At 46.4% G+C, this 12,432-nt stretch overlaps 1 protein-coding gene across 1 annotated transcript in view; it reads left to right on the forward strand.

The window, feature by feature from the left end:
• Nucleotides 1–12,432, forward strand: part of NT5DC3 (5'-nucleotidase domain containing 3) — a 63,523-nt gene that overhangs the window by 22,156 nt on the left and 28,935 nt on the right. Inside the window, exons 2-4 of the mRNA XM_061125501.1 lie at nt 418–602; nt 7,021–7,095; nt 7,566–7,621. Of these exons, the coding sequence (XP_060981484.1) occupies nt 418–602; nt 7,021–7,095; nt 7,566–7,621 (316 nt within the window). The remainder of the gene's footprint in view (nt 1–417; nt 603–7,020; nt 7,096–7,565; nt 7,622–12,432) is intronic.

Raw genomic sequence — 12,432 nt, forward strand, 5'->3', positions numbered from 1 at the left:
AGGATGTTGTGTACCTACCATACAATTCACTCTGTTAGTTTCCCATTCAGTGGGTTTTAGTATCATCAAAACAACTGTTCAGCCATCACCACAATCAACTTTAAAACATTTTCATCACCCCCCCAAAGAAACTCTATGCCCATTAGCATTCAGTCTGTTTCTCTCCATCCTGCCAGTTCTAGGCAACCACTTAATGTAGTTTCTGTCTCAAGGGGTTTGCCTATTCTAGACATTTCATTTAAATTGAATCCTACAATATGCGACTCTTTGTGACTGGCTTCTTCCACTTAGCATCATGTTTTCAAGGTAAAGCTAATTACTCTTGTGCTTTAATTCACTCATTTTGTTTACTCATTTTGTCATGCTAACCTTTATTTATCATGGGGTATAATGTCTTTTTTCCTCCTTTACTTCTAGAACTGGTTCCTTCAATTATGAGCAACTTGTTAAATCCAGATGCCATCTTCTCAAACAATGAGATGAGCCTGTCAGACATTGAAATCTATGGCTTTGATTATGACTACACCTTGGTGTTTTATTCAAAACACCTTCACACACTGATATTTAATGCTGCTCGGGACCTTCTCATCAATGAACACCGGGTAAGACCACAGGGACTCCCAGTCTCCCCCCCGTCCTCCTGTGGGGATTGAGCTGACCCGACCTCAGCCAGCACAGTAGATGTCACTTAGTAAATTGTTGCTGAATGTATGAGCAGATGTGGTTCCATTCCAAATGAATGTCTGGAAAATAGTCTTTTAAAAAAATACTTTTTTGAGTTATGATTGACATGTAAAAAGCTATATATATTTACATATATATATACACACATGTGTATATATATATATATATAGATAGACAGATAGATAGATAAAGCTCATTGAGTTCTGGGATAAGTGTATGAAACCACCATCAAGGTCATAAACTATCCATCACTTACCTAAGTTTCCTCCTGCTCCCTTTATTGTTATTGTTGGGTGTATGCATGTGTGTGTGGTAAGAATGCTTAACTAAGATCCACCCATTTAGCAAATTTCAAGTATAGAATACAATATTGTTAGCTATAGGTACTATGCTATATAATAGATCTCCAGAACTTATTTATCTTGCCTGACTGAAACTTTGTACCTGGAAGGTAGTTGTATGTTTAAAAAAAATCTTTAGATGTCTCTGATAGAAGACTGTCCCAAGTTACTCATTAGTGGAGATTCAGCCATGCTCGTTCGCACTATGCTGTCCCACAGAACAAGTGACATAGGTCCTCCCAAAGTCTGATGAAGGGGCAGCCAGTTAATTTCTGGTTAGAAGGAATTCTTCAAATCATGGGCAGTATTTTGCCCTCATCACTGAACCTGGTTGCATTCTTAGATAAGGAATATTTGAATGTCTTCTGATGCATAGTATTGCTGAGGGCTTAGAATAAAGAAGGAAGAAAGAAACACTCTAAACTGAACGTGGTTTTCTCTAGTCTAGTTGGAGTACATTTCAGGAACCAGGACGCGAAGCATCTTCAGAGGTCGTCTGACCAGTGACCTTTGAAAACGCCCCACAGCATTCCAAGAGAGGTGACTGGAGTGCATCACTCCCAGAGGTGTTCTGAACTTGGGGAGATTCTTCCACTGATACCTTCTTTTTCCTTCATTTATCCCTTCCCACATTCCTTCATCCTTTACTCAGTGCCTCTTCTGTGCTAAGCTGTCATGGAAGCAGGCAGGATGAAGGCGAGTAGGACCCAGGTGCTACCCTTGGAGAGCCAGGAGTCTAGTGGAGGTGCCTGTCCTGTGGGCAGGTAAATTATGGAGCCTCCACCTGGTGGAGCCCTACAGACATCTGAACAGAGAGCGAGACCTGTGTGGAGGGTGGTTTGAACCATTTTCTCTGCCTGAGGGAATTTCTCTGCAGGAATTCCTCCTGCCTGAGGAAACAATCGAGAAGGTGATATTTCAGTGGAGTCTGGAAGGAGTTTATCCACAGAGGTGGGCTGGGGGTGAGCAAGGGTGGACATGAGTAGCCTAGAAACCTAAATCATGAACACGAATGTTTTCTCCTTGACTATCTGAGTCACGGGCTGGATGTTATACTGGACCGTTAAGCCCTCCAGATCTTCTCTTTTCCCAGTTGGATTATTCCTGGTTTTCCCAGCCATTCCCCTTTGGCCTCCTTTCTAGTCTTTTTCATCATTTTCTGTGTGCTCTGTCCCCCCTCAAGTATGAGGCTCCAAACTGAAGCTGTTCCTGCAGGTGGGGTCTGACTAGTGTGGAACAGGGGGTGACCATCAGCTTCCTGGTTCTGGATAGCAGACCTTCAGTAATGTTGTTAAAGGGTCCAGAAGTTATGGGTCCTTGCCATTTGATGCAGCGTGTTTCCTGATTCCCCTCAGCTTTTGGCTGTTAGTGGGTTTAATAAGAAACTCATCTGTCCTTATTCACAATGCAGGAATGGTGCTTGCCCAAAGTAACACTCCCTTCAGCTATGAAGCTCTCTGTAGTTACTGCCACTTGATCAGAGGTAAACTCCTCTAGCTCCTCTCCGCCCAGCGGCATGTCTCCATTTGTTCAGGAGCCTCCCTTCTCTTCGGTCTGACCTGCGGACCTCTCCCCTGACTTTGAGGATGGCAGTAGGTTAAGCGTGAGGTGGTCCTGCCCCTGCTCTCCCGTCTGCCGGTCTGCCCCACCGTCTCCCCACCACCCTGCCGGAGCGCGAGCCGAAGGGGTCTTGCATTGCAGCTGGTGTTTGAATTCCAGGTCATCTGCAGTGTTTGCTGTGACATTACTTATAAAACTTATTTAAAAAATAAAATATCATTGCTGTGATATTACTTATAAAACGGAAGTCATTATGCTGACAGCACCGTCTGTTCATTGTCTGCTGGGGGCTGAAAGCACAGGCTTTATCCTTTAGGTAATCTTGAGTAACAGACTTAGTGCTTCTGGGCCTCAGTATTGTCCTCTGTGAAATGGGCACAGCAGTAGTACTTTGCTCACAATGTTATTGTCATAATTAAAGGAGTTGATTTATGTGAAGTGCCTGGCACATAGAAAACACTCAATAAAGATTAGCTATTACTATTGTTATTAGCTGTTACTACTGTTATTGCTAATCTGCATGACAGCCCTGCAGATAGTGAGTGTCTCTGTTTTACAGTTGAGCAAGGTGAGACTTACCGAGTTCAGCTAGTAGTTCAAAGCCACAAGACAAGAAAGAAGGCAGAACCAGAATTTGAACTTTAAAAAAAATTATTTATTTATTTTTTATTTCTTGGCCAAACCACATGGCCTGTAGAATCTTAGTACCCCAACCAGGGATCAAATCTGTGCCCCCTGCATTGGAAGGGTGGAGTCTTTTTTTTTTTTTTTTAGTGAGTAAATTTATTTTTATTTTTTTTACTGTAGTGGTTTTTGCCATACATGGACATGAATCAGCCATGGATTTACATGTGTTCCCCATCCCAGTCCCCACTCCCAAAAGGTGGAGTCTTAACCACTGGGCCACCAGGGAAGTCCTCGAATTTGAACTTCAGTCTGTCTGTTTGCAAGGCACAGATGCTGTCTTCTGTTCACATTGCCCCTTGTGGGATTAGTAACACCTTTTCTTTCTATCCTATGGGTTTATTGTTCAGATGAAAATAAAATATTCATGAGGATTAAAAATTTATGAAATTTGTGGGCAAAGAGAGATGAAATAAGGGAAAGAAAGGTATACTCATTCTGATTAGAAAAGCTTCTTGATTTAAGATAGTTGAAATTTCATTCCCATTATGTCTATTTGTTGCTTTGATAAAAGAAGTATGTCCTAACACTAATTATATCAGACATATTAATAGAGGCAATTATGCTTATGCAAATTTTTTTCTGGTTTTGGATCTGAAAATGATTCTTCCACGATGCTGTTGGAAGCACTGAGTTTGGTTCCTTTTTTTTTTTTCTGCCAAAGACTAAAAGTACTTGAGAAGATGAGAGACATCTGCTTTTGAGATGCACAGTAATAGAGCAGCAAGTTTGCAATTTAGCATCTTCCCTAAAAGCAGATGTAAATGTTCCAGCCTCTTCATAATTATCCATTCTCTCTTCTTTTGTTAAAAGAGAGTGGGAGCTTTTTTTTTTAAAAGATGGATTTATTTTTTCGGCTGTGGTGGGTCTTCATTGCTGCATGCAGGCTGTCTCTCACTGCGGTGAGTGGGGTGGGGGCTGCTCTTCGTTGTGGTACGCAGGCTTCCCATTCCCATTGCATTCCCATTCCCATTGACTTCTCTTGTTGTGGAGCACAGACGCTAGGGTGCGGGCTTCAGTAGTTGTGGCTTCCGCGTCTAGTGGCTCCATGGCACGTGGGATCTTTCCGAAGCAGGGATGAGTCTTAATCTCCCTTCGGGTGCCGCGCTGTGTGAGAGGAAGTCAGTCTCTGCAGCTGTGAGCTCTCTTTTCACTCATTCAGAAGATATTCAACTGAAACATGTCCTGCCTCCATCCACTTCTCACCTCCCACGCTGCCTCAACCCTGGTCCACGCCACCATCACCTCCCACCTGATGGTGCGGTAACCTTAGGCTGGGCCCCTTGCTTCCATTCTTGCCCCTTCGTCTGTCCTCCTTTCGGCAGCAAGAGTGAACCTTTAAGCACTAGTCACCTGACTTTTGGACTCAGAATCTCCTCGAGCCTTCCCATCACACTTGGAGTGACACTGAAGGCCTCCAGTGCTCCTGGACCCCCGGCTTCCTCACCCACCTCGCCTCCTCCCGCCCGCCCTCACTGCGCTCCTCCCACACCCGCCACCTGGCTACTCCTTGAACCGCCACACACGCTCCTACCTTTGGGCCTCTGTGCTTGCCAGTTCCTCTGGTGGAACGTGCTGCCTGGCTCCAGGTAGCCTGAAGCCTTGCTCTTTATTTTTTTTTCCCCTCAGATTTCCAAACCCTTTTAGTGCATTCTTTCTGCAGTACTTACCACTCTGAAGCTCTGTACAAGTGTTGATTTGTTTTGCCTGCCCACCATAGGATGGAAACTTCTTAGGGGCAGAGATGGTGTCAGTTTTTTTTTTCTTTTTTTTTTTTGATGTTGTTGTTTTAGTTTTTTTGGCCATGCTGCACAGCATACAGGATCTTAGTTCCCTGACCAGGGATCGAACCCATGCCCTCTGCAGCAGAAGCTCAGGGTCTTGCCCACTGCACCGCAAGAGAAGTCCTGATGGTGTCAGTTTTGTTCACGACTGCATTCCCAGGCCTTGGCACAAAGTATGTGCTCTGTGAACACTTGACACACTCGTTGAATTCCACCTGTTAAGAAAGTATCATGATGCAGGTTGTTCTGTCCTGGCTTCATGTTCTGTGTGGATTTTGGAGAACTTTATTTCTATACGCTTTTGCTCTCTTCTAACTAGACTCATAGTTCAGGTTACTTTAAATATCAAACTGAAACCTCTGAAAAGCGGACGTATCATATTTATAACTCACAGGCAGTGTTGTAATGTGGAGGTTCGCAGCTCTGTCCAGAGCTCCGTGATTGATTATCAGGAGGGGGGCATGTGGACCAGCTGCAGAATTTAGGAATTATGCACATGGAATTCCTGCGTTTCTCTGCAGCATTTTAGTGTTAACTTTACTTAAAGCTCTAAAGGACAGTTCTGTAGCAGTCTAAGGGGAAACTTTGATCTCTGCCTGCACACGCTAGCCTGTCCAGATTGCACTCAGAACGAGAACAAATCCAGGGACTGAAGGAAACCCAGACGATGCCCAAATCAGATTTTTAATAAAACCCCAAGTAAAGGTCTTTTATTGTTTATAGTTCTTCTGCTGTCAGGGAAGTTTTCATGACACGTTGGGTGAGTCATGTTTTTCTGGCTGGTGATCACTTTCTAAGCTATATGAGTCCAGAAAATCTAGCCGTAGGTCATTGGAGAGACGTGTCACTTCCTGGCTGATGGGAGTGTCTTTGACTTCCTCGACCAGATGTTACTGTTAAGGGTGTTCCCAACCAGAGTTTTCGTGTATGTGTGTCTGTGTGTGTGAAGTGTGTTAGTAAAAATGAAGGACCATGCACAGTGTGCAGGATTCTTGGAAACGCCCAGGAGTGGAAATAAATAGCATTGAGTGATTTCTTGGCACACGTGAAGGGTGTTAGATAAATGAGCCCAAATGTGACATTTGACTCAGCGCTTCGTGCAGCTTGGCTGGAATTACTCCCTGTGTGTGGGTCAGCCTGGTGGTTCCAGGAGGCGTTCTCGCACACGCGTGACCTTGGCTGCTCACGAGGAGATGGCAGTGCTGTCACGCAGGGGGGCTGCCGTGCTGGCTGATGGTGGCCTCGGCCTTTACGTAAGCAGATTCCATCATGACTGGGAGGTCGTGGGGACACACCCTCCCTGGATGCAGGAGTGGATATTCTGGCTGGTAGGTCCACTCTCTGAGCGCAGGGGCAGCGGGGAGACCCTGACCCCATGCCCCTCCACACCCCTGCTGTGTGGCCTGGGCCAGCTTGTCTCATCCGAAGCCTCTGAGGTCCCTTCTGTCAAATGGGCACGGTGGGGCCTGCTACCAGTGGGGTCACTGGGAATCTACTTCTGAGATCTGGGGAGAGAGGAAAGTAGTGGATAAAGAAGGGGCTGGGATTTTTGCACTAGGAGGGACAGGTTTATGACTAGCAAATAGCAGGGGAGCCAGGCCATGGGTTCTGAACCAGCAATGGAGCCACAACAGGGAACCGTGTGCTGGGACAGGGTGTCTCTGGCCCCAGGGGGAGGAAGGCTAAGGCATTCCTGCAGCTGAGGTGAGAACAGGTAAGGCCTGGGAGGCTGGGGGGCTGAGGCCTTCTCTGTGTGTGGGCAGATAAAGGGGAGGGGGCTCTGTGGCCTGGAGGCGCTTGGCCTGAAGCAGGAGGCAAGCTGAGGTCTGTCTCTTCTGACCACAGCTTCCTACCCAGGTGCACCAGCCGCCTCAGCCTCTGAACAAAGGCCAAGTGTGGATGCTGTCTTGACCTTGACCTTACTACGTACGTCGTTAGCTAAAACCAGTTCCTCTCTTCCTTCTTAGTATCCCGTGGAAATCAGGAAGTATGAGTATGACCCAGACTTTGCAATTCGTGGACTGCATTATGACGTGCAGCGGGTAGGTGTAATTCTTACGTTTTTCTACAGTTTAGCACATCAGGAATAAAATGTATTCTTGGTGCTTTTCTTTGCTGAATGCATAAATTGATTTGAAATTATGTTCTCTGGGGCTGCAGAACTAAATTATCCAAAACACTTTTGGATGAAGTCTTTTTCAGGAGACTGTATATTGGAAGAGCCTGAATGCATTTAGCCACTGGGCAATACTACTTATATCCAAATAGTCATTTTTGATGTTTTGAGGAGGAGCTGGTTGTCATATCTTTTTTTTTTTTTGCAGACAGATCATTTCCTTAATGGGCTGCACAGTGCTTTAATTAGCAAGCAAACCTTTCAAAAACATACAGTGTGTTTCTTTGTGTACGACAACTTAATGTTGATAGGATTCACAATGACACCTGGAACTTTCATTAAGTATGCAATTTGTGGTGCGTTAATTTAATTGTGCGTGTGCTTGTGTTTTTGAAGGCGGTCTTGATGAAGATTGATGCTTTTCATTATATCCAGTTGGGAACCGTCTACAGGTAAGAGTAAGAGGAGGTAAATTTAATCCCCTCCCCTTCAAGTAACCAAATTGCGTTGGCTTTCAAGACTCCCTGACTGTTCAGTGTTGGGACCCTGCAGTGTGTATCTGTAAAGCATTCATTCATTTACCTGCTCCCTGCGTCATTCAGGAACATTGATCGGGCCACTGCCATGTTAGATGCTAATGGTTTGGCTTGTGAGGATGTCCTCAAGGGGCTTGGAGCGTAGGTGGGAAGCCACACAAGGAAACCAGTGAGTGCAGTCTACAGTGACCTGGGCTAGGATGGCCATATGCTCAGGCCATTAGGGGCCCCTTCGGAGGACTCTGGGGAGGGCGAGCTCTCCAGAGGCGATGGTGGCCCCCTGAGTGAGGGTCCTGCAGAGGAGGTAGGGAAGGATGGGGTGGGGCAGGTCGTTCCCACCATGATAATTGAGTAGTTTGGACATTGTCTCTTTTCCTCCTGTTTATTAGAATTAGAAGTACTGAGCTCAGTGGGAGATCTTCGTAACTGAAATAAAGGGTTTTGCCTTTTCTAATTCTCGAATTTGGGGATGCTGTTGAGGACTGTGGTTTGTGTGTGTGTGTATATATAGATATGTGAAAGTGAAAGTGTTAGTCACTCAGTCGTGTCCGAGTGTTTGTGACCCCATGTACTGTCGCCCACCAGGCTCCCTCTGTCTGTGGGATTCTCCAGGCAAGAATACTGGAGTGGGTAGCCTTTCCCTTCTCCAGGGGATCTTCCCAACCCAGGGATCAAACGCAGGATTCCCACATTGAAGGCAGGTTCTTTACCATATGTATAAATATTTGGTATTTTCTTTCTGTTCCTAAATAATGTGCTCATACTTCTGTTCCCTAATTTATTAATTCTGGACATTGTCCCTGCTGTGAGGACTGAGGACTTGGCCCTCCCACACATGCAGCTCCATCTCCAGCCTCATTTTCCTAACCTCATTAAGATCCCTCTCTGGTTGCTTCACCATCTTATTTGCATCATGATTCCACAGGTCTTGTTCATTCTTAAGCAAGTAGTGCATTGTTTTCTTTCTTGTGCAGCATTTGGTTTTTCCTCGGTTTAATAATCATCTCAGTTTTTATTTGCTTAGTTTCCTATGTAGCTATCTAGTTTTTTTTCCTAAATGTTCCTTCACAGATATCAAGCAGGCATTTATTTCCCCACAACTCAAAAATGTTTTACATAATCTCTCACTTTTTCTTTTTTTGACTACCGCCTCCTACTCTGATCTGCTCTGATTGCTCATCCAGGGACTTCAATTTGCTACTTTCTCTGTTTCCCGGCTCTCATCTCTTCCTCTTTCTAACTATACTACCTCATTTTGCTGGAGCACATCCTGCAGTAGCTTCCTGGTGCCTCGTATGGCTGGGTCTTTCTGGGGATCTGTGCTGGTTCATCAGTTCCTGTCTTTGGGGTCCCACTGCAGGCTCTGTTCTCAGTGTTGTTGAGTCAGGGGCCTCCTTTCACCAACTTTTCCAAAAACACGTTGAAATGTCTGATGTGCTGATGTCTCTGCTCTCATTTCCTTTGACCTTTTGAGCAGTTTATTCTTTTACTATCATTTTAGTGGTGTTTCAAGAGGGAGAAGAGGTGGTGGTGATGAGGCAAATAATAATAGTAGTAGTAATAATAAATAGCAACTCAACAGTGTTGAGTTTTGCAGTGCAACAGGTCCTGCCGTAAGGGTTGTGAGTTAACCCATTTGATCCTCAAAATAATCTTAGAAGGTAGGTACTGCTGTGGGTCCCAAAGATGTTAATAAGTAACTTGCCCAAGGCCACACAGAAGTAGAATTCAGACCCAGACAGTCTGGCTCCTGACAGTGCTCTTGGCCCATGTGCAGCATTTCTGAATGTCTGAGAGTTAACTGGCAGTCTTCAGCAGATCTTTCGACTCTGTCCTTCCATCTCTGTTTCTGCCGTCCACTCTTGGACTCAGACACTTACCCCTTCTCTCCTGGGCTCCGGTGGTTTTTTGCAGCACAGCCCCCAGACTGGATGTTTTGCTAGACTGATTTACCTAAAGCATTGCCTTCAACAGCCCCCTTCTCTCTTCTGAATCCTGGATGGCTCCCCATTGTCTAAGGAATAGAGCCCAGATCTCTTAAATATTCCATCAAACTTCTCTAAATCCTTAGCTTTCTCCTCTTCCATACATAGCTCTTTCACCTCCTCGATTGGTTAAAACTCGTGGTTGCAAGTGGCTGAGACACAACTCAAGCTGGCTTAAACAAAAACCTCGTTTGGACTCACTAATGGTGTAGTCCAGGGACAGATCTGGTTGCAGGTGTAGCTGGCTCCAGAGGCTCAAATGGTTGTTGTCAGTGCTCTTTCTGTTTCTTGACACTCCTCCTGTCTGGGTTTGCTCAGAGCAGGCCCCTCCGCGTGGTGATCCCTGGCAGTACCAGGCTTCCACCCTCCGCTCCAGGTCAAGTGGAGAAAGGGAGTTTTTCTTTCTAACAGTTTCAGCCTGTCTCAGAGGGAGTAGATGCCAGATTTGTGCAAATAGCAGGTAAATACCTTCCCTCTGAGTTCTCCTTTTCACTGCTCTGCATCTGTGCAGGCTGGCATTCTTCCAGGATGCGGTTTTCCTTCCTCTCTGCTTCTTGAAATCTCACTCGTCCTTCTGCATGGCTGACAGGTGGCAAGGCCTCTCCTCACCCTCTCAGCTTGACATGGTCTTTCTCTCCTCTCTTCTGGGCCACACCATCCTGTGGCTCCTAATTACCTTGTTCCTTCTCCAGATGAATTGTCTGTTATGTTAGGGGTATGGATTGGGCTAGGTCGGAGGAGCCACTGAGGCATTTAAAGGGGAAGGAGTGCTCAGGTTGAGGTCCTGGAAAGATGGCTGGGCCCTCAGTGCTGAGAGCGGGTGTGACTCCGGAGTCACACTTCCTGAGTGTGAACCCCAGCCCCGCTGCTCTAACCTGTGTGTGACCTCGAGCCAGTTCTTGACCGTCTGTTTCAAAGCCTTGGTTTATTGCTCTCTAAAATGGGCACGATTCCAACACCCACCTCAGGGCGGATGGTTGTTTGGACTAGAGCAGGCTTGGGACAGCATGCGTGCTGAGTTGCTTCAGTCATGTCTGACCCTTTGCACTGTAGCCCACCAGACTCCTCTGTCCATGGGATTCTCCAGGCAAGGATACTGGAGTGGGTTGCCATTTCCTCCTCCAGGGGATCTTCCCGACCCAGGAATCAAACCTGGGTTTCTCACAGCTCCTGCATTGGCAGGTGGGTTCTTTACCACTAGCGGCCCCTGGGAAAATGTCCCTTTCCTCCGCTCTCCCCTCTAAAAGGGTAATGAGTGAGTGAATGGAGGGGAAGTATGTGCACACCTCAGCCTTGCTCCCCTCTGAGCCCCATGCCCTTGCATCCCCCTTCACTGGGTGGCTTTCAGGTTACGTGTGGGCTGTGCAAGTGAGCACTGCTGGGCCGAGGGGGAGACTGACTTCCCTCCACAGGCCTGTTCAGCACCCGCATTTCAAGTTCTCTTTAGGAATCTGGTGAAAAGCTAGGGTTGTTCCCATCATAGCCATAGCATAGAACTTGGATGGCGCTTCCCATATACTGGGTGCCGTTCTCTTCATAGCAACTCATTTAATCTTCTCAGCAGCACCAGGAAGTGGGTACTGGTTTTGCCACTCATTTAACAAATGACACTAAGACCCAAAGAGGTTAAATTACTTGTTCCTTGTCCAGGTAATCCCTCAGCAGTTGAGGGAGCTGGGATTTGAACCCAGGGTAGACTCGTTCAGATCTGTGCTCCTACCTGTTATTTCTCATAAACACACAGGGTGTGTAAAGTAATTTTCATTGTGACTTCAGCTTTGGTGTAGGCCACGCTCAGGTGCAGTTGACTGTCCCTCTGAGCCCGGCTCCAGCAGGTCTGTCTGTTGTGGGTACCGCCTGCAGCAGAATCCAGCTGACTGTGACCTACTGAGTTCATTGCATCTTTTGAGCTGGTAGTTGGTTATATGGACCTTAGAGATGTGGCTTGTGTGGCCACATGCCTGGAAATGTGTCCTGGAGGCGGCAGTGCTGCTGGAGGACTGGAAGTGCGGTCCTGGTGTGGGGAAAGAAAGGTAATTCACCCGGCAGAGTTCCTGTTTACTGTGTTGAGTCTCTTTCTAGGTGTTAGATCCTTCAGGGCGTGTACTGCTTACTGCTGCTGCTTTAGCCAGAGTGGTTTTCCAAGGTCACTGTCTAGAAGAAGCTGGTGTAGTCCCAGTGTCTTATCTAATTTCTGGAGCAAAGAGGGAAGGGAAGCACAGTGCTTTTTTGTTTTCAAAGGCCAGTAGTTGTTTCAAGTTAATCAAGATTGGAGGCAAAATACCAGTGACTCCCCTTGGATATTTTTGAAAGTAAGACAGGAGTGGAGAATGGCGGAAAGAGGCTGAGATGATGTTTTCATTAAAGTTGCATGTCAAATATGAATTATGTTTTGTATGTACTTTAATACTGACTGAGTGGTTTTGTGTGAGAAGCTGCGTGAGGAACTGAAATTCGAGCTGAATTGTAGCACAGCATGGTATTGCCATCATTCATTCTGCGGTTTCCTCACCACTGGAGTCTGTTTCTCGGGTGCCTTCTCCTCTCGAGAAGGGGTGGGGGACAGACATTTCCCTTCACGGGGCTCTGGAGGCGATTCCGGGGGAGGAAGTCTGAGACCATTAAGTTGCAGGTGAAAGCACCTGCTCACACACAGGCGCCAGAGGCAGGGGTGGCATCTGGGCCGCTCACACTCCAGTGTTTGTTCCCTGTGTTCGGAGGAGCTGGGTTCATTTACAGATT

The sequence above is a fragment of the Dama dama genome, chromosome 22 (assembly GCF_033118175.1).
Source record: "Dama dama isolate Ldn47 chromosome 22, ASM3311817v1, whole genome shotgun sequence".
In the NCBI taxonomy this organism is placed as follows: Eukaryota; Metazoa; Chordata; class Mammalia; order Artiodactyla; family Cervidae; genus Dama; species Dama dama.